This window comes from Mytilus edulis, chromosome 8 (assembly GCF_963676685.1).
Source record: "Mytilus edulis chromosome 8, xbMytEdul2.2, whole genome shotgun sequence".
NCBI lineage: Eukaryota > Metazoa > Mollusca > Bivalvia > Mytilida > Mytilidae > Mytilus > Mytilus edulis.
In genome coordinates this window covers 17,444,079-17,465,461 of record NC_092351.1, presented here as the reverse complement: position 1 = coordinate 17,465,461, position 21,383 = coordinate 17,444,079, and the positions used below count along the sequence as shown (strand labels likewise).

The window sequence follows — 21,383 nt, the reverse complement described above, 5'->3', positions numbered from 1 at the left end:
GCGAATAATATTTTGGAGTTATAGGTAAATAGTTATCAAAGGTACCAGGGACTATATTTTAATATGCCAGACGCGCGTTTCGTCTACATAAATAAGACTCATCATTAAATTATCCCCCCTTTTATTCCAGATTTTCACTTCGATTTGTTCAAATATGTTCTGATGATGCTTACTATTGATGTACATTATATATTAAACACGCAACATTATTTATTTGTTTATTCTTGAACATCTTTAAAAACCTTTAACAGATGTCTTCAGTGGACCAGGATTTGCTACCATTCCGGAACACTTGCAGTTACAACATATTTTTTATGCAGTCCGTGTTGTTCAGTCTTTAATATTCTTAGTAAGTGTTTGGTAGATTATTGTTTGTCTTTACGCCGATTTCCGTTTCTACCATGATGTTTTCGTTTTTTTTTATGACATTCAATATTGAACTGTCTCTTTCGTATATCTTATCTTTCAAAAATAATAAATTCAGACAATCAGGATATAAACACTTTTAAATTTATGTCAATGTCATAAAACTTTTCCGGTAATAATAAACAAATATAAACGACATCTCCTTATTTGTTTTTGTATATGCCTTCCCAACTGACAACAGGAAAATATTTATCCAGAACGGATTAAAGAAAATAAAAGTAACTATACAAGGTAAGAACACTGTCAAAAATATACAAGGCATAACAAAAATCGTAACAAATGATATATCCGGTAAGAATATCTCCTCTATCATTCATTGATATGTTTTAAAGGCAGAAACAAATCTTGATGAGCAATTTTTAGTAGAGCTAAAAATGCTCTAACCAGTCGTTTAGGTAAGTAAACTTTGACCTGAAATGTCCTTAATGTTTCTGGCAAATGAAAAATATTGCTATTAAGTGTTTGGAAAAATTACAATAGAAAGAACCTAAAATTCCTAAAAGGAGCATAATAATATCTTGCTGAGTTCCTGGCATGAGAACAAATATGGTAAATGATTGCAAAAGTAAAAAAATTAATAACTCTTTTGTTGTTAATATAGTAAATGATATATGGTGATCGATACTTATTGTTTTTAATCATCTTCAGATAAATGTACAAGTACGGACATTATTTAATCAGAATGGAAACGCCCTGACAAATTAAAAGTAAAATATCAAAACAATTATGGCTATTCTGAATTAGATAGTTTAGGTCTGGAAAATTTTCATTGTGTATGATAAGAATGAGTTTAAGTGTATACTACCATTAAACTGGTATATACGTACTAGCACCAGGGAGAAGTTTTAAAACAACAAAAACAATATACATGTATTGATATGAATTAAATATAATTTTTAATTTTTGTCAATCTTTATCAAATAACGATCAATCTCATTTAAATAGCGTTAACACGTTTTTGTCCGTTCAAGTTAAATTCGGGTTACTAGTGATAATACAAGACACTTAAAATTTATCACCCAACGCAACAAGATGTATTCTAACAGGTTCCTATTCTTACTTTTGAGACATCATTGTGTAAGTACCCATTGTATAGGTAGGCGAAGAGGCACACGCAGGGTTTCCTTATTCACTAAAATAAATGTGTTTAATCTAAAGAGGAAACAGATATATTCTGACACTTTCTTAGTCATAATTTTGAGTCATCATTGTGTAAGTATCCATTGTTAAGTAGGTTAAGAGGCACACGCAGGGTAAGTGAATAATTCGTCGTGTAATTGGATCTTTTAAAAAGCATATACGATGCATAATCGCTTATACATCCCCTTATTATGCAAATGCAAAACTTATTTGTTACTTGTCTTTTGCTTTATTTTTTGTCTATATGCCATTTTATGTTTCGTTGTTACATATATGACGTGTAAATGTACAATGGCAAATTTGCGTATTTTAATCTTTAATTTTTGTTTATACTATTGTATGCTTCTTTGTTAAATATTTGGTTTGTTATTTTAGTGATTGACATTATAACACAATGTTGACTGCTGTATATTTGACATTTTTTTCTATTATGTCTGTTTGTTTTGTTCACGCATGGTTGTTTATATAATGGAATATGATGCAACTTTCATACGAGTGAGAGGTTTATCTAGCTATATTACCAGGTTCAATCCACCATTTTCTACATAAGAAATACACTAATTATCAATTCGTTTGATGTGTTTGAACTTTTGATTTTACTATTTGATTATGAACTTTCATTTTTGAATGTTCCTCGGAGTTCATTTGATCTTTTCATTCAAAATTTGAAGTGGTAAATTCAACAAACATTCTTCTTGTTCAATGGAAACCTATTTCTTGAATACAATTTACACCTGTTTTTTCTTTAGAAACCATTCATTAATTAAAAGTGCAAGTGTTGCCACATTTGTGCAATAATCAAAACATCACATATATTGTGGTTTTGCAAGATGTCGCTTAGACTGTTGCATATGATATCGAACATTTATTAGGCTTTTAAAACTGAAGGCAAACGCTTTTAAAAAGTAATCACCCAAAAGCACTATATTTCGTGTACGTGGGCGGATGTCCTTCGTAACCGTTAAATACTACGGAAAAGTTATTTCACTAATTTGCTCGTTATATCCTAAGGATCTAAAAAACATTCGACCGAAGCGGTCCGGAGTCTCCGAATGAGAGTTATTTTTCCTTTAATATTTCAAATAAGCAATACGTAATTGTAAATGCCAGCTGGTAAACCATAAGTGGTCCACCAAAAACGAAAATGGGGTTAAGGTCAAAGATCAAGGTAAGGTTCAGATTTCTTTTTGTCTTAATATTGTTTCTTTTAACTGTATACAATATCGAAAAAAAATTATTTACTAAAAATATATTTTCGACATGTCGTAGCATACATAATTTGGTTCAAAGGGTGCCTTGTCATTTGATGGGAGTTCCTTCCCCTCTTATACTCATACTAAGCTGTATTGGTTATCTTTCTAACTTATTTCAAGCGAAAAGTGTGACTTAATCTGTCATATGAGACTAAAAGGGACATTTTCTAAATCGGTACTCGCAAATTATCTCCCTTATTTCAGTCAAAAGAACATTGAAACCACATAGTTAATTTTATATGAAGAAACCGATGATTCGACACCAATTGTAGCATATTTGAGTAAAGTGCAGCTAAGCTTTTTATCAATTAAGTAGAAATTTAATGTTGAAAAACCTTCATGTTCTATGAACACTTTGTTTTTAATTTAGTTTCTTTTTCTTAATAGATGGCTACCATTTCGACAGAAGAGGAAACGAATTATCTTCGAATGGTGGCATTGATAATTGGCGTTTGTCCAAAAGCAGTGCGCACCTATTTTGATGGTATATTCCCTCCGGCAAATCTGGCTGCTGATTTACATACGCATACCCCAGCACTAATGAAGATAAAAAAGAAGAACGTATTGACTTCGTCTCAATGGGTACTTTTATTTCCTACAGGTAATTATAGTATGCAAAATACATAAAATTGTCATACACTAGATCAAGTTTTGTTGCAATATCAATAGAATATACACGGAGTAATGATGATGATATACCATACTCGTGCACATCGTGAAGAACTTAACATACAGGGGTGTCGGCTATATTTAATAGGAGATGGCGCGTTTGCTGCAGAGAGAAACGATTAAGGAAAATTAAAGTTTCAAATTTTATTTGTTGAGAATTGTCAATGCTATCTAATGTATTGCACGACAAGAACCGAAATATATTCTATTTCCATCAAGTAAAAGCATTCGTTTCAGTGCTCTGTTTTCTCAAAAACCTCTCTCTAATTTTTTCTTGTTGCAGTTTTGAGGTTTCATATGTAAGTTTCAAGATAAAAAAAACCCTACTTTTGACGATTTTCTTCCGTATGATTGATACAAAAATGAATTCCTATCATGGAATTTAACCAAATGCCATCCATCTTCTAAGAAAACATTTTTTGTTTATAAAGCTAATTTTTCATCAAAATATAATGTGTCGCTTGGGGTGTCAGATTTAGCATCTCAAGGGGTAGAATACATTTGAAAAAAGTAGATTTACATATTATTCGGCCTTTATCTGATACTTTGTAATTTAGGCACATCTTATTTATTATGATGTTAATACAACCATTTGTAGTAGTTTCCAACAATTTGATTTGCTTTATCTTAAACAGAGTACAAATGTAGGTACGAGCTAAATTTGAATGAAACATTTTTTTAATCTGATGGAAAAATATTAGATTTCGTTTTAAAAAAAATCGCTAAAGAATTAATATTTTTTCTCTGAAATACAATTTTACAGGTTCCACAAACGTAACTTCTATCAACTTCGACTTGACGCTACTGATATGCCTGTTAAGGAACATTTCAAAAATAGGCAAACCCTCCAGAGGTTTTGATGTCCTTCCCGCCATAACAGATGTTAGTCCAGCAGACGATCTTGCAAGGATAAAGTATTACAGGAATATGATTGCTCATTCAGATGACAGCAAAATGTCGAATCAAACTTTTCATGACGCTTGGATCGATGTTGTTGAGGTATAACCATCGTTATTCTTTTTATTTATGTTATTTATTCAATAATGATTGGTTTATCATGAATAAGACACAGTGATATAATTTGTTGAACACCTCAATTACTGCAATATCAATAGACATATATATCATTCGTGAGAGTGGTGATGATTTATATACTTGTTTTGTTTTCAAAACCTCCTTTGAAATCTAGTTGTCATACATGTTGCTCAATGAAAATTGAGATTTATTACACATCCGGAAAGTAGTAAATTTATTAGATTGTTGAGCATCTTCAATTCAGATATATTTTTTTTTTAAAGTTTACTATACATATAATCCAGCCATTGAAACTGTGACATCGGTCCGAACGCTGTTGTCATTCTGCAAATCTGAATGAATGCGTGTGATGTTAACTTTGGAGACTAGTGTGAATCAATCTATGTCATCGAAGAATAGAGAAAGAATACATCATTTAAAGCTGTTTTTTTTTTCATATACATCTAGAAATTTACAATAAGGGCCGGGTAAAAAACAAAACTTTACGACAAACGAGACGATTTCAGCTTTCCAATTGTGAACTTTACATTTCATTGCAGCTAATCTCCAGCAGTGTCTTTATACGTAGTATATATATCCCAGTTCATACGATACTAAAGGGCTTGTATCTCCTATCATGATTCCCTTGATAGAGGATTGCTTCTAATAAAGGAGCTAAACCAAGAGTTTCTAGTGGTGATGTAGAAATAATCTTCGTATTTTTGACGGAAACCGTCGCGAGATTGTTGCCCGTTATGGAATTTCCGTTTCATAGTTGATTGTGGATATATTCCAAATGTCGTAACTACAATCCCACCCTTTTCCCCCAATTGTGACCTACCGAACCGTACGTATAACTGGGTTTGTACTAACACGAGGAGAAGAACGGGTACCACCGAATGTAAAGGCCAGATCCGTTTACCCTTCTGGAGCACCTGATATTGCACCCATTTTTTTTTGGTGGGTTTCTTTTACACAATCTTTAGTCTTTTATTTTGTAATTTGTGTAATATTGTTTGTCTGAAATGTTTTTTCTCGTTTATCCATGGTGTTGTCAATCCATTTTCAAGATAAGAATTTTAATGGCCCTTTGGTATATTTCGCCTCTCTTTAATAAATACTAAGGCTTTTCTACCTCAATCCTCTTTAACCTCGTTCTATATTTTAATATTGTTTTATTCGAGCGTCACTGATGAGTCTTTTATAGACGAAACACGCGTCTGGCGCAAAAATAAATTTCAATCCTAATATCTATGATGTTAAAAAAAGAAGATGTGGTATGATTGTCAATGAAACATCTATCCACAATAGAGTCTGTTGTTCTCATTCTGTACCGATTGAGTATGTGATCCGACTAATTTTCCTTCGAATTCGTTATAAGAACTCTTAAAGTCCTTTTAAAGCTTTTAACGAAATATTTTCAAGTTTTAAGACCTTGGTTCTGATTAAAAAAATTGGATGAAGTTTTATTCGGACACCTTTCATTACTGTTGTTCATAGTAATAGTCATTGATTGATAAAAATAACACCTTTTCTCTAGTCAGTGCAATGACTTTAGATCGATAATACCAATTCTTTTTAAAATTTGAGATGCTGTTTCTGAACACGACAATGAATTTTCAATATAACAATTTTCCAGTTTTGCAGTTCTTAAATTTTGGTCTTAGATTGATAAATTCCATTTTATTATGTCACATTACGATAAATAGCGTATGTTCACGTCTTTTCAAATTTTGATATGCAGTTTAATAATTTATGGCAATGCTGTTTAGGAGTAAGGACAGCTAAACGTAAGAAAAACCACAAACGTTAGTTTTGATTTTGACAGACACCTGTTCTAATTGATGAGAACACATTAAGAAACTATTTTATCATCATTTCAAGAAAAAACAAAATCTCAAATCTGTTGACGTTAAACATATTATTATCTGATAAAGGCGACAACAAGACTTGGTGGATCACCGTTTCAACAGAAGTGTGCCGATTTAAAAATTGCCAGTTTGGACAGAGAGTCATTGGAAGATTTGATGATCAACCTGAAGCAAATCAATGAAGACAGATTTAAGGAACTTACTGACAAAGTTCAAAACGTAGAAGCAGTTGTAGTCGATCCTGTGCCTGTGCACAAGAGAGGTAGATAATTCAGTACTCTAAACTTATTACAAATTCCTCTATCTATATATTTTCATATTCTTTAGAAAACGTGGGATTATTTTGTATGAAGAACACTTTGTATAGTTGCGATGTTTCAGTATCTTAGAAAATCAGAGTTTAAAATACCATCGATTTAGCAATACTACAAAGCTGAGTGCTCTCACTACAAACCATTAAAAGTCTGAAATGGCCTATATCTGTACTCGACTGTACTGATTTTTACTCGACCAGTCTGAATTCGTCTGAGATTTACTTGATAATACTCGACTGTAGTCTGAACCATACTTAACAGTCTGAATGTGTACTTGACCAGTACTTAACCATTTTATACTAGTCTGAACCGTACTCGACCTAGTCTGAACCGTACTCGACCTAGGCTGAACCATACTTGACCAAGTCTTAACCAACCTAGACATATTTTTTGTATCTATCAACAGAATTTTATCAATTTAGGATTTTTTTTAATAAAATTGAAATTAAAAAATTATTAAAAATGTATTCAATACAGTATTGAAATTAAAATTTCACAATAATCAATCATAATATAACTTCAACACAGTATTAATCAACACTTACGTAATACTATATATCAACTTTTAAAATATAAATAAAGCAAGCTGATCAAATAATTTAAAAAAATTAATTGTGACTAACAAATGACTAATATTTTCAATATTTATTCAAAATTTTATGAATATTTAGGAAGTATTTTATGGTACTTGGACTATTTTCATCATTAACTTAAGGCCTAGTATAGATTTAGTTGAGTTTAATTAATAATGCAGTGAATTTTTTTTTTTTATTAATATATATTTGAAATAGTATATAAAACACTTAATAAATTTAAAAAAATGAGAGCTTAATTGTTTTGTTTTATTAAACCAAGAATTTAATTGTAATCATGATATTAGAATTTCCATAGCAATCCTTGATAACCTTTTTAAAAAAGGAAATGTATTCCAAAGTAACAGTAACAATTTATTTCAATTAATTCAAGTAATGTTTTTGTCAAATTAACATGGCATACATAAATCACTTTAATATGTTCTAATTACCTCAGTACATCTGTGTTTTACAGGTAAAAAGAAAGCCCTATTTTCTTAAATTCGTGTATTACTTATCTAGTACATGTACATGTATATTCGAAAGGACTTGTTATTTAACTTAAACAGGATGTTGCAATTTTGAATCAATGTTACTTAGAATTTAATACCTCTGACCAGGTGTGATCTTATTTATAAGTTTGCCCCCAAGCAGAGGTTATTCTTTATATTTTCCCACTAATCAGAAAAACAAATTTATTTATTTATTTAATTTTATCCCTTTTTGATATAAGTTATATATGATATATTTTTTTTCATCCTCAATATAATCATAGATATATTTCTAATAAAAGGTTATTTTTTTTTTATAAATTTTGTTGGCTGTTGTTTTAAATGTCAGTTAAAAATAAATTTATTTTAACAGTTAAAAAACAAGTAGAGTTTTTTTTTGTCTAGTATGGTTCAGACTGGTCGAGTACTGTTCAGACCTTCGGTTAAGTATGGTTTAGACTGGAAAAATAGGTCGAGTACATGTCGAGAATGGGTTAAGACTGTTTCAGACTGGTCGAGTTATAGTTCAGACTATTTTCAACGGCAAAGATAAGGGTCAAGTACGATTCAGTACAGTCAAGTATGGTTCAGACTAGGGTCGAGTAATGTCAAGTAAAAGTCAGACCAATTCAGACTGGTCGAGTGAAAATCAGTACAGTCGAGTACAGATATAGGCCATTTCAGACTTTAATGGTTTGTAGTGTCTTCAACATTTCAATGACAAAAATGTGTAAATACACATAAAGTTATTTTTATTATTTGAATAATTGTGTTAAGCACTTCTGTGTTAAAGAGAGTTATTATTAATTGGTTCATAATTATAGATGATTTGTTTCGAAACACCAATCATTTTCTATTGCTGGAATAGATCTGTATTCGGCAACATTAATGTTTTCTGGAATATCTGGTCTGCCTTTAATGCTCTTCGACTTTGTTCTTTAACTTTGTTTATTTAAGTGTTACTAGTGAGTGTTTTGTAGCCATAAAACATGTCTGGCATACATAGTTTTAGTCATGGCATCCTTGATGACTTAATTTATACTAATGTTAAAAATGGCTCTAACAATTGTTTTGGAGTAGGATAATAAAAAAAAGGATCTGAATTGGAATATTCGTATTAATGTCAAATTTATGATAATGTAATATCGGATATCGCTTATTTGCCATTGAAAAAAAAACTATTGAAAGTGTTCAGATCATGTTTTGCTGTATAAATATTTATTATAATGTATTTGGTACAGTAAACAAATTGACTCATGTGACTATTCCGGTTCAATTTTTGTTGGGGAGGGAATACATTTTATGTCTATGATTGTTTAATGTCGTGTGTGCTGTGTGTTTCTTTTTATACGAATATGCATTCCATATAAAAAATAAGATGTTGTATAATTGTCAATGAGACAACTCTTCACAAAAGCACAAATGACACAGAAATTAACAACTATAGGTTACCATACAGCCTCCAACAATGAGCAAAGCCCATACAACAAAGTCAGCTATAAATAGCTCTGAAATAACAATCATAAAATAATTCCAACAAACAAAATGAATTATAACGGCATATTTTAAATACAAAAATGAATGGAAAACAAATATATAACCCATCAACAAACGACAACCAGTGAATGACAGGCACCTGACTTGGGACAGGCACTTACAGAATGTGGCGGGGTTAAACATGTTTGCGGGATCAAAACCCTCTCCTAACCTGGGACAATGGTCTAACATTACAACATGAGAGCAAACTAAAACATCAGTTGAAAAAGGCTTAACTCATCAGATGGATACAAACAGAAATACTACACTGACTGGACGTGGCCGAGTACTTGTATATCCTAACAATAAAAAGACAATAAATACTCGCTGTATCTGACAGTTAGTTGAAAGCCGCTAACAACTAATAAAACAATCATTCATCTGAGACTAAATATGTCAATATGGAATATGATAATTTACATTTCATCTAAAGTGTGGCATTACTCCTATAACATAAAGATGTAAAGGCGTAAATTTCTAACTGAAAAATTACATTCCTTCCATGCATACTAGTTCGTGTTAGTCATAGAGCAATTACTGTATGTCTGTCTGAGCGTCAACATTTGTTTATGTCGTTTTTATAAACTAAACATTCTCATCTGATATCAATCTTGTTAATGAACAATGTTCTCATCATTAAAAAGGGCGGAACAGGTTTGAGAAAAGTCACTTTTCAGTTGGAATTCAATGTATTTTAAATTTACGCCTTGTGAACAATAGTTATTGATAATTTTCATCTTTATGCTTTAGGATTGATGCCACAATTTATATTAAAGACAGTCGTGAAATAACGTATTGAATCCAGGACTAAAACAAATCATATATTTGAAGAAACTCCTCAAATTCGACGTAAACTTGGCCGCGTACCTAAACATAAAAAATGTCAAAAGGTGGACGGTCTTATAAATAAACATATAATAACTGATGCGCACACCATTAGACGAAAACTGCACAGGCACTCGTCTCAGAGAAAATTTCCTTTACAAATACCTTTATGTAACACAAGCTACTTTACTCCCGATTTAAATAAAAATGTCAGCCGGTGGCGAAATTCTGTTATATGCCGATTTCTCGGCTGTCAACCCCACTTAAACTTGTTATGTCGTAAAACTAAATTAATTTATCTTCACAATGGTGTATAACACGTCTTCTCTTGTTGTCGGATTTATCCGTAGCAATGCTACCCAAGTATGTCAATCGAATAATTTCGTCTATCGACGATGGATTGGAAATAAACGTCTCGTCTCTTTATATATCTCGGTTTCCGATTGGTCAATTTTATGGGAAAGTCTGAATGATTCTTGGAGTTATCTGATCTTGTTTCATTTCATACGTAAAGTCAAGAGAAGGTCTGAATGACATTGACGTCATGGGAAAATTGGTGTCTAAAGAAGGAAACTCGTAACTTGTTAGATATTTTTCACGGTATCTCATACAATTTTACTAACTAGGTGATAAGTTCTATTCAAACAAAAACTTAAATTTTTTTCTGAAACTATTTTTATAATTATAGCTGTGTGTTTCAAATCCATCGTCGGTAGACCAAACAAATACGATTGACATACATGGGTAGGATTGCTACGGATGATTCCGACAACAAAAGTAGGCGAGATTTACACCCTTATGAAGATAAATCAATTTAGATTTACGACATAACAAGTTTTAGTGGGGCTGACAGCCAAGCAATCGGCATATAACGGAAATTCGCAACCGGCTGACATTTTTCTAAATCGCGAATAAATACCTTGTGTTGTATAAAGGTATCTATGAATTTTTTTCTGAGACTTTGCTTTGACTTATAGAGGCCAAATTCTGAGCATTCTGAATTTTATGATGAGTCTAGATATTTGTCTATACCATTTTACATCATGTCTGTGTATTTCTATCTCACATTAGTATCTTTGCACAAGTTTATGTACACATATAATTATATATTTGTAGCGAGAATTAAAAAAGCTATAACAGATTGGCAATCTGTAGATGAAAAATTTGTGGAAACAAATAGTTCAAAACAATTGTATAAGTGCTTAAAGGAGAATAATTTTGTGTCTGTTACTGGAAGTGCAGGAATAGGAAAGTCCATAACATCAAGACATGTGGCTCTCCAAATGATGCTTGAAGGCTATGATGTAATACCAGTTAAGTCTCCAAGTGAGATTTTTGTTTCTAAAAATAAAACCTTATATATATATGACGACATTTGTGGCAGGTATGAAGCTATTCAGCATGAAATAGAAGATTGGGATAGACATATTGACGTCATTTTAGACTGTTATTCTTTATCACCGATAAAAATATTGGCCAATTGCCGACTTCAAGTTTATCAAAGTCCTAAATTCCAAACTCAAGAACTATTAACTAAGTGCAAGTTTGATATGTCAATCGGAAAAAATGCAATATGTACAGACGACAAAAGAAAAATTGCCCTCAAATACATTCCTGCCATGTATACAAAACAAATGTCTAACGAATATATAGAACAATATGAATGTTTTCCTTTATTATGCAGCATGGTTGCAAATTTTGAAGAGAGTAAGATAATGATTTTTTTGGAAAAAGGACCTTATGACATTTTTGAGAAAGAGTATGATAAAATGAAGAACATAGGTAGTGAAATGAATTACTGTGCTTTGGCAGTAACAACTATTTTCAACAATAAATTAAACGAACGTTTATTAACTAACGAAATATCACAAAAAGAAAAGGAAATATTCACAGATATATTTGAAGCCTGTGGACAAAATACTTGCACGTCTCGAATATCTTTAAAAACACATCTTGATTCCTTAATAGGATCCTTTATTTCAAAAGAAGACAATGTTTATAGTTTTCGTCATGAAAAACTTTTTGATATAAGCTGCCTTTATTTTTCTAAGAAATTTATAAGCTGTATGGTGAAAAATTGTGAAATTGTATTGCTATTCGAACGGTTTGAATTAGAGTGCACCATAAAAGAAGATCAAGGTGGAGATTCTATAGTTCTACCAAAGAACCTAGAGGACCTATTCTTTCATAGGTTAATTAATGAAGCAACAGACGAAACTATTTTAGATATATTCGGATGCAAACCAATGGAAAACTATCAGTTTAGAGAACGATTATTACATTCTCTAAAAACGAAAAATGAAGAATTCATATCGAAAGTATTGCACATGAACCATTTTGGAAAAACAGTTTTTCATTTGATGTGTCAGCTAGGATTTACAGATATCCTATCCTTTTGCATCACTAAAAATGTCGATATTGATTATTACGACGAAATTGGAATGACACCCCTTCATTATGCCTGTAGATATGAAACTGAATCTGCAGTTGATTTTTTAATCGAGGCAGATGTTAAAATTAACATTTACAAACGTCGTGGATTCACACCACTTTATGAGGCTTGCAGGCAGGAAAATATTGATATCGTTAAAAAACTTCTTCAACATGGAGCATGTCCGAATTTATCTACTCAAAGGTCTTCAATTCCATTAATTGTATCAACAGAGAATGGTAATCTTGAAATCATAAAAATGCTAATTGAACATAAGGCAGATGTAAATAGACAAAACAGAGATGGACGATCTGCCTTACATTATGCATGCTGTCTCGGTCAAAAGGATATAGCAGATCTTCTTATAACACATGGTGCCGATATTGATTTAAAAACAAAACACAATGAATCTCCTTTGCATCTTGCTTGCATTGGGCTTCATGGTTCAATTGTTGATATACTTATTTCAGACACCACGGATATATTTCAACGTTGTACAAATTCAAATATGTCAACATTTGCAACAATCGTAGAGAAAAATGAAAAAGAAATTCTTAGAAAGCTTCTTAAAACGGTATCAGATAAAAATATGCTTTACCCTGAAATAGAATTTGCATGCACAACCAAGAACGTATTTGTTCTTCAAGGGATTTTGGAAGTAGGTATCGATGTTAATACACGTTTATCAAAGGGTGATTCCGCTCTACATATCACGTGCAGGAATGGATTTTATTTAGGTGCTGAAATGTTAATAGGAAAAGGGGCTTATATAAATGAATATTCTAAGGACGGACTTACAACAATTCAGCTTGCTTGCGTAACACCAAACAAACAGCTTGTTGATTTACTAATTTCAAACGGAGCAAGTGTGAATAATTGGCGCAAAGGAAGTGCAATTCCACACGCACTCCATATTACATGTATAATGAAAGAAGATGAAATGGCGATATCACTTATAAATGGAAATGCTGATGTTAATCAAATTGCAGAACTTAAAAGAAACACTGTGTATAGGTCAGAAAAAAGCCATTGTATTACAAATATTTATGACGAAGTCTATTCTCACACAAGATTGATGATAAGCCCGCTTGAAATTGTGTGCATCGGAAAAATGTTAAATCTTAATCTTGTCGAAGTTCTTTTAAAAAACGGCGCAAATTCGAACATCAAAAGCTTAAGCGGCATAAAACCTTTACTTATTGCAAGTTTTTATAAATATGACCCATTGGTAAAACTTCTTTTGAACAATAAAGCGGATGCTAACGTGTGCGACAACATTGACATTTTGTGTTTGTCTAACATGCATTATAAAGGAGATGAAGACATAAGCGAACTTTTATCGTATGGTAATGTTTGCTTCAACAACACTAAAACCACACCATTACACGTAGCCATCATAAACAATTCGCAATCTATTGTAAATGAATTACTACAAAACCGTGCAAGAAATGACATCGCGTGTGATATTTCGCCTTTTATGTTCGCTATTCAGAACGACCGTAGGAATATTCCAACAGATCGCCAGCAGATTATTGATTTTTACCGCAATTACAAGAAAATTGAAGATATTCTTCCTCTTCATGCAGCATGTCTTTTAGGATTTAGAACTATTGCTGAAATTTTAGTTAAGAAAACATTGCCACATGATAAAGAAGCAGTTATTCTAATTCGTCCATTCCAAGTAGCCTGCATTAAAGGACATATGTACGAAAAATGGCCTTATATTACAAACAAACCATTTTCATTATCTGCTTTACAGATTGCATGTCTTGGGCAATACTGGGATACATGTAAAATGTTAATACAGAACGGAGTTGTTAGAAAAAGCACATTCGAGGTGTCAGACCTGTTGGTAGCTTCATTTTTGGGTGACAAGAAAAATATAGAATTAACTATGTGCGACAAAAGAATCTATGAAACATCTGTTCTTCGTTTCGCTTACGAAAACAAAGGAATAGAAATTGTTAAACAATTGCTAGAAACCAATAAAGAGGATGAATTTGATGATGATTTAAAAACTTTGTTTTTCATAGCCTGCTCAAAAGGAGACACTGAAACTGTTTCTCACATTTGTAGTATTGTACACAAATATAATATTAATGATTATATCGATGCAACACCATTGCATACTGCTTGTGAAAATGGCAATGCTGAAACTGTTCAATTTCTCTTATCACAGAATGCATATGTAGATTCAATTTCCATAGAAAACGAAACCCCTCTGCATATAGCATGCAAAAAAGGTCTAAACGATGTTGTTAGGTCATTGCTACAAAGAGGAGCAAAACCGTTTTTAACTAATAAACATGGAGAAAATGTTTATCATTTGGTATCAAGGTATAACTATTTAGACTGTGCAAGAAGTGTATTCGAATTTAGAAAAAAATCTTTGACAAATACAGATGCTGAACCGGGTGTAAATAGTCGTACAGTAAACGGAAAAAATGCTTTGTACTTCTCATTTGAAAATAAAAATAAGAATATGATGAAACTTATTCTAAATTTTGGTGCTAATGCAGATGAAATATTTGATGATATTGAAGAGCCATTATTGCTGAAAGCTTGCAGAGAGGACAGTCTAGAATTGGTAGAAGTACTACTTGAATATTCATCCGCAGTCAATCGAAAAACTTTTGATGGCAAAGATGCTTTGTATTTCTCGTACAAAAACCAGAATAAAATGTTGATGAAATGTCTCCTCAGGTATGGAGCAACAATCAATAATTATTATGGGACAGAAGGGGAAACATTACTATCCAAAGCTTGCAGAAAAGGTTATGTAGACATTGTAAGCATATTACTAGATGAATGTTGTTATGTAAATGCAAAAAACAACAACGGAGAGACTGCTCTCTGTATTGCATGTCAGTGCAATGAAATTGCAATCGCAACCTTATTGACACAAAACGGTGCAGACATAAACAAAAAATCGTATGAAGGGTTGTGTCCCCTTTATTTTGCATGTATAAATGAAAACGAAAACATGGCAAATTTATTGTTGCAGAACAACGCTTATACCGATATAATGTTTTCTGATTCTCAAAGTATGCTTATGAAATGCTGCACGAACAAATTTTACGGCATCGTTGATCTTTTATTGAAGCATGGAGCAGATGTGAATATTTGTCATTATGCCGGAGAGACTGCTTTGTATAATGCATTTCAAATGGGAGATGCCAAGTTAATGCTAATTTTGCTTAAGTATGATGCTGACTGGGATGTATGTTGTCATGAAAAAGAACAATTTTTGTATGAGGCTTGTGAAAGAGGCTTAGAAGAAATTGTAGAAATTATTTTACAGCGAGATCCAAATATCAACGTCAATGCAATCCTATTCGATAATAAAACGTCGTTATATGCGTGTTATAGTGCAATATCAGATGCCAACTCATCTCAGTATAAAATATACATATCAATAGGATCCTTACTTAGACGTCATGGGGCAAATTTATTTACGTTAACAAAGGCAAATGATTCACCTTTTCATCAATTATGTATGAAATGTAGACCCAACGACATAAAAGTAGCGTTAGAAAGCTGTGTGGTTGAAAGAAATGCTTTAGAAATAGTATTTCAATATGCCTGTTCACAGAACGACCAGGATATAGCAATGTTATTGTGGGACTTCTGTAAACAACCATTCATATCTGAAAACTCGTTAATAAGAGCTGACAATGAAAATAACCATATCACTGCTTTGCCTCTTTTATTACAACTAGATGTAAATATGGTAGATAAAACCGGCAAAACAGCTCTTCATATTGCATGTTTGAACGGAAATAGCTATATGGTAGAACAACTTTTACAATCTCGCAACACAGATGTTGGTATTCAGGCAAATAATGGATATACTGCATTACATTTTGCATGCTTTTATGGACACCTTAGAGTCATACACATGTTGATTGAAAGAGGAGCTAACATACAAACACGTACATATTCTGATGAAACAGTAGTAGAACTGGCGTTTTCTCAGTTAAAGGGAAATGTTATTACTTGTTTGTTAGACTTAAATGAGTTCGAGACATTACAACAGTGTAAGGAAAAAATGCAACTCTTTTTGAAAACATATTGCTGTTCGAATAGCATGAAAAAACCATTAAGGCGAATCCTTACTTTAATGAACCCTAGTTCGTACATTGATACCATTGATTACCCTCTGCACTTTGCTTGCAGGAAAGGCGATGGTGAACTTATTGATCAATTGCTTGAAAAAAGATCAAATGTAGACTGTATATCATTTTACGGGGAGACCCCTCTCATAATTTGCATAAGTAACAATGATTTACAAAATGTAAAACTATTATTGGAAAAGGGAGCTTCGGTTAATAAATTGGCAAATATATCCGAATATGGAATCGATCAACTTTTCGTAAACACAAGTATTTATATGCTGAAAGATGTGACTCCAATCTCTTTGGCCTGCTTTTTTGAAAATCTTCCCCTAATTCAAATTCTGATTGATTATAACGCTAAAATCAATACAACAGTCCATATTTGCTACTACAATACGAAAGATTGTCCTTCCAAGTGTGAAATAATGACACCTCTGTTTATATCTGTTATACAAAACAATTTACATTCAGTGCATCTTTTAGTTGAAGGTATTCTGGATTCCTGTCTCAACGATCTAAATTACATACTTATTGGCTCACTCTACAACAACAGTGATTTAACGGAAGAAAACTGTCATAAATGTGACAGGCTAGTTCTCACACCATTTCAAGCAGCTTGTGTCACTGACCGGACAGACATCGCGTCGTATTTTGCGCAAACCAACCAGGTAGATGTAAACCTAGCGTTCCAAATATCTCCTGTGTTATTATCTTTGTATTTTCAGTATCCAGACATGATGATACGTGTGATAGATACATATGGATTAGTAAACAAAAATTTTGAAACTGAAGTTACTCCATTAATTTTCTCAGCTCTTGTTGGAAATTTCAGATTGATGGACATCCTGCTAGACAATTCTGGAAACCATGAATGCTATGCTACAATATCTGTTTTGCTAATTGCTGCACTAAGTGAAGATGTTCTCCGTATATTTGACTGTTATTCTGATGATTATTTTGTTTACTCAGAATGTTTTGTAAATCCACTAGCGATATGCCTCTTGCGGAAAAATATGGAAATGGCTTCTTTATTGTTAAATGAATATGCAAGTACTTCCTGTATTTCAGAAATGGATGCTTCACATATTATTTGCTTTAGAAAACAAACAGAACATTTACGTCTTATTTTTGAAAGCAGATTAAATCTCCGAAGAAAATTCAATATTCAGATGTGGCATTTGCTTATAATGGAAGACGATCAAAGTGATTATTATACCTCTAATAATATCAGTGCTCTAAATCCAATTTATTTGTGTGTCACATTAATAGAGCTTTCATGTTTCCTCCGAGATACTGCTTTACTAGAGCTTCTGTTGAAGTCCGAATATACACTTGACGGTGTAATGGAAATTTCCCCGTTATTATTATCCTTATTGTTTATGAATAAGCCTATCGTTTTATCTAATGCACTGCTTCAATTACTAGACACAAACTCATATGGCAGCTCTTCGAGGTTATGTAAATCTGCTTGGATGGTTATAGCAATGATTTCAAATAAGCATGCTTTAGATATTCTAACTCTCAGATTGACAGAAGACTCCTTTCAGATGACAAATTCTGCAGATTTGGGTTTAGCTATGTTAGTTGTCTTTTATATGCACCATGATCTTGTTGAAAGACAACTGTATGACATGAAATATCTATCAACAACAGACGTTCTCTGTGAAGTCAGTTTAGCTGAAATAAATGCCATTGAACTTCTTTTTAATGATAACGAAGATGAAAACATTTATAATAATGAAATAGAATACCAGGGTATGAAAAACATACACAACAATGTAATAGAATTCCAGGGTATGAAACTGGATAGATTCAAGATAAATCTAGCATACTTAACATTGCTACGGAATAAGAAATTAAAATGTTTACCGGTACAGGCGTATAATGGATCAATCAATTCTTTACCGTTTTTTGCAGTTGAAATGTTTTATTTGATACAGCAACGAATACCAAGATGTTTGTTATCAGTAAATCAAATTTCTTATGAAAAAACAATTATCACACAACTTATGGTGGCTTGCTTGCTTGACAATAAATCTAATGTGAATTTTTTATGTTATATGGGAAAAAGCGTTCAACTTAATGAAATGTCGTTTTGGCATCTGGCAAGTATACACAAAGTGAAACTTTGGGATTCATGTCCAACAATATTTGAAATGGCTTGCAATAGCAATTTCAAAGCAACCTTTAATGAGCTACATTTATCCTGTATGAAAGAAAAGATGACAATTGTGAAATATCTTTTAAAAAATAACTGTGACGTGAATGCTTCAGCTTGTCTAACACCGCTCCATATGTTCCCTATTATACTCAGTCATCACTTTTATTTAGAACATTCCCATTTAATAGATAAGTTCATTGATATTATTGATTCTCTGAAGAGTTCAAGAAGCAACATGGATTTTTTAGTTTTACCCGTGGAGTTTAATGCCATTCATTTAGTGATGTTTTCAGACGACATAGAATATATGAAACTATTGATTCAAAAGAGATGTGATCTGAATGCAGTAGCAAAATTATCAACCTTATCCTTATATTTGCTTCATTTCTTTGAAGATGATAGTTTAATATCATTTAATACAGTAAATGCCATATCAGAGGTGACGGCAATGCACATCGCCTGTATTTTAGATAAAAGTGATTTCGTTGAGTTTCTTTTATCAAACAAAAGTAATATAAACTCATACGGATCAATTCATCCTTTGCATTTAAATGCATTCCACTGCGAGGATATTTTGGAATTGATAACTGACAAATCGTTTTTTACGTTGACAGTATTTCATACTGCTATTTTGTGTCGAAACACATATATAGCAGAAATTCTTATTGAAAACGGCACAAACTTTGAAATGACTGCATCGTTATATTTGGAACTGTACATACAAAATGACAAACACATCTCTACTCAGTCGTCAGTTAAATCGCTGCACTTGGCGTATTTATTTGGAAATGAACACATTTTCAGGACAATTCTGTCTAAAACTTTACTCATGAATATAAACGAGAAAGTGTCTTTATCAGCATGGCATTTATTTGACAGTGACTCAATTCACGACATGACTTCACATTATACATCCAAGGGAGATATCCAATTGACATTCAACATTCTTCACATAGCTTGTATTACTGGGGATAGTTTATATGCAAATGTGTTGATCAATGAAGAGGCTAATGTAAATTTAGAAGCAGAAATGTGTACAACCGATTTTACAGGAAATGAAATTATAATTACAAAATGCCCATTGCATTTTGCAGCAGAGATAGGAAGTTTAGATTTATGCAAGATATTAATAGAGAATGGAGCCAAACTGGATGTCAAAACTAATGTAATAGGATTTCAGCCATGGCATTTGGCGTTATATCATGGATATGATGAGGTTGTGTATTTTCTTCTTACATATTGTCGATTAACAAATTTTAATAGGAAGCAATTTTTGTTCGTTTTTATTTTATTCCTACTACGCAAAAATTTCAGTAAGATTGTTCTTCCATTTATAGCAAAATCAAAACACTTTCTTATACTTTTAGCATTTTATAAATACTTAATGAATGTACTTGGATTTACTGGTGATCTTAATTTTCACTCAAGAAGGATAACCAGTTCAGAATATACTCCACTTACAACAATTGACAATGGATCGCTATATCATGTATATGAAGAGTTAATGAGTGTATATGAAACAATAGACACAAGTGACCGTTTGTATTTGAGCGATATTGATTATGATTATCATTAAAACGCATGGAGCGTTTGGCGTGCCAAATTATAAACCATTATTTTTTATGAGTTTTCAATTGTACCTCTGTAAACTTTGGATAACAAGATGCAACTGTGTCAAACTCTACACTAACATTCGGAAGAAGTTCATAGTTGAAAAAACTTTGAGAAATATAATCATAATCATATATGATTTATTGAACAATGAACAGTATAATCGCGATGAATTCGAATATGAAAATATGTTAATTGATAATCAGATAGTTATTGTGAATTAGTACAATGTAGCGCATATGTCAGTGGAATTGTTCCCTTAACTACAAGTTCAAACAGTTTGATGTGTATAAAGCGCCTAGTTGAAAATCCAAAAATATATGTGGTAAAATTATTTTTTTTTGCACTTAAAGAATAAGGAAATTATATAATAATTCCTTTCGTTGAGATAGTTTTCTTTTATGTTCCCTGTGATTAATCATTACACTGTGTCATAAAATAACAGATGATTTTATATCTTGAAGTTGATTTCATTAGAATTTTAAATAAAGGAGCAGCGGTTAACTTTCATATGATTTCGCATAGCCAGTCCTACGCTTTATTATACAAATGTTAGGGATATTCGTCATGAGACAGCAACCATCTTTCCCCCCTGAGTATGTAAGAGTTTTGAATAGATAACAGAGGCTATATTTCTAATACACAACAAAGTTTCAAAATTGCAAAAAAAAACATAATTGAAGACAACTCCTGACGATCAATTTTCCTGACTTCAAACAGGCACATGTTCCATGGTATTAAAATGCAAAATCTGGAGCAATTGTGGAAAACAAAGTAAACATAAAAGAACAAAAAGTTGAAAATCAAAGGAGAATAAGCACTTCAAATCTGTGATTAGATCTAATATCAGGCAACAGTAGCTTACCTATGTTCAAAACTGTAGATGCACTCAGGGAATCGGATAAGCTCCAAACAGTCAATCGATAGGGTAAATGTCTCCATCGTGTAGTATCA

General features: G+C 32.1%; 1 protein-coding gene across 3 annotated transcripts; it reads left to right on the top strand.

Annotated features, from left to right (window-relative positions):
• Positions 1-558: 558 nt before the first annotated feature.
• On the top strand, positions 559-20,939 carry LOC139484960 (uncharacterized). Of its 3 annotated transcripts, none has more exons than XM_071269023.1 (5): positions 559-657; positions 3,207-3,420; positions 4,252-4,487; positions 6,440-6,635; positions 11,228-20,939. In XM_071269023.1, exons 2-5 carry the CDS (start codon positions 3,207-3,209, stop codon positions 20,392-20,394), a joined length of 9,813 nt encoding a protein of 3,270 aa, XP_071125124.1. In that variant the 5' UTR covers positions 559-657; the 3' UTR covers positions 20,395-20,939. The 3 variants fall into 3 exon arrangements, with proteins under 3 accessions (XP_071125124.1, XP_071125125.1, XP_071125126.1); XM_071269024.1 differs by lacking the exon at positions 559-657 and adding an exon at positions 1,592-1,679; XM_071269025.1 differs by lacking the exons at positions 559-657; positions 3,207-3,420 and adding an exon at positions 1,634-1,679 and having other exon boundaries at positions 3,421-4,487.
• Positions 20,940-21,383: the final 444 nt, after the last annotated feature.

Coding starts and splice junctions, on each gene's coding strand:
- LOC139484960 (XM_071269023.1), top strand. CDS start 3,207: ATGGCTACCATTTCGACAGAAGAGGAAACGAATTATCTTCGAATGGTG. Junction 3,421..4,251: donor GGTACTTTTATTTCCTACAG/GTAATTATAGTA, acceptor ACAATTTTACAG/GTTCCACAAACGTAACTTCT. Junction 6,636..11,227: donor TGTGCCTGTGCACAAGAGAG/GTAGATAATTCA, acceptor ATATATTTGTAG/CGAGAATTAAAAAAGCTATA.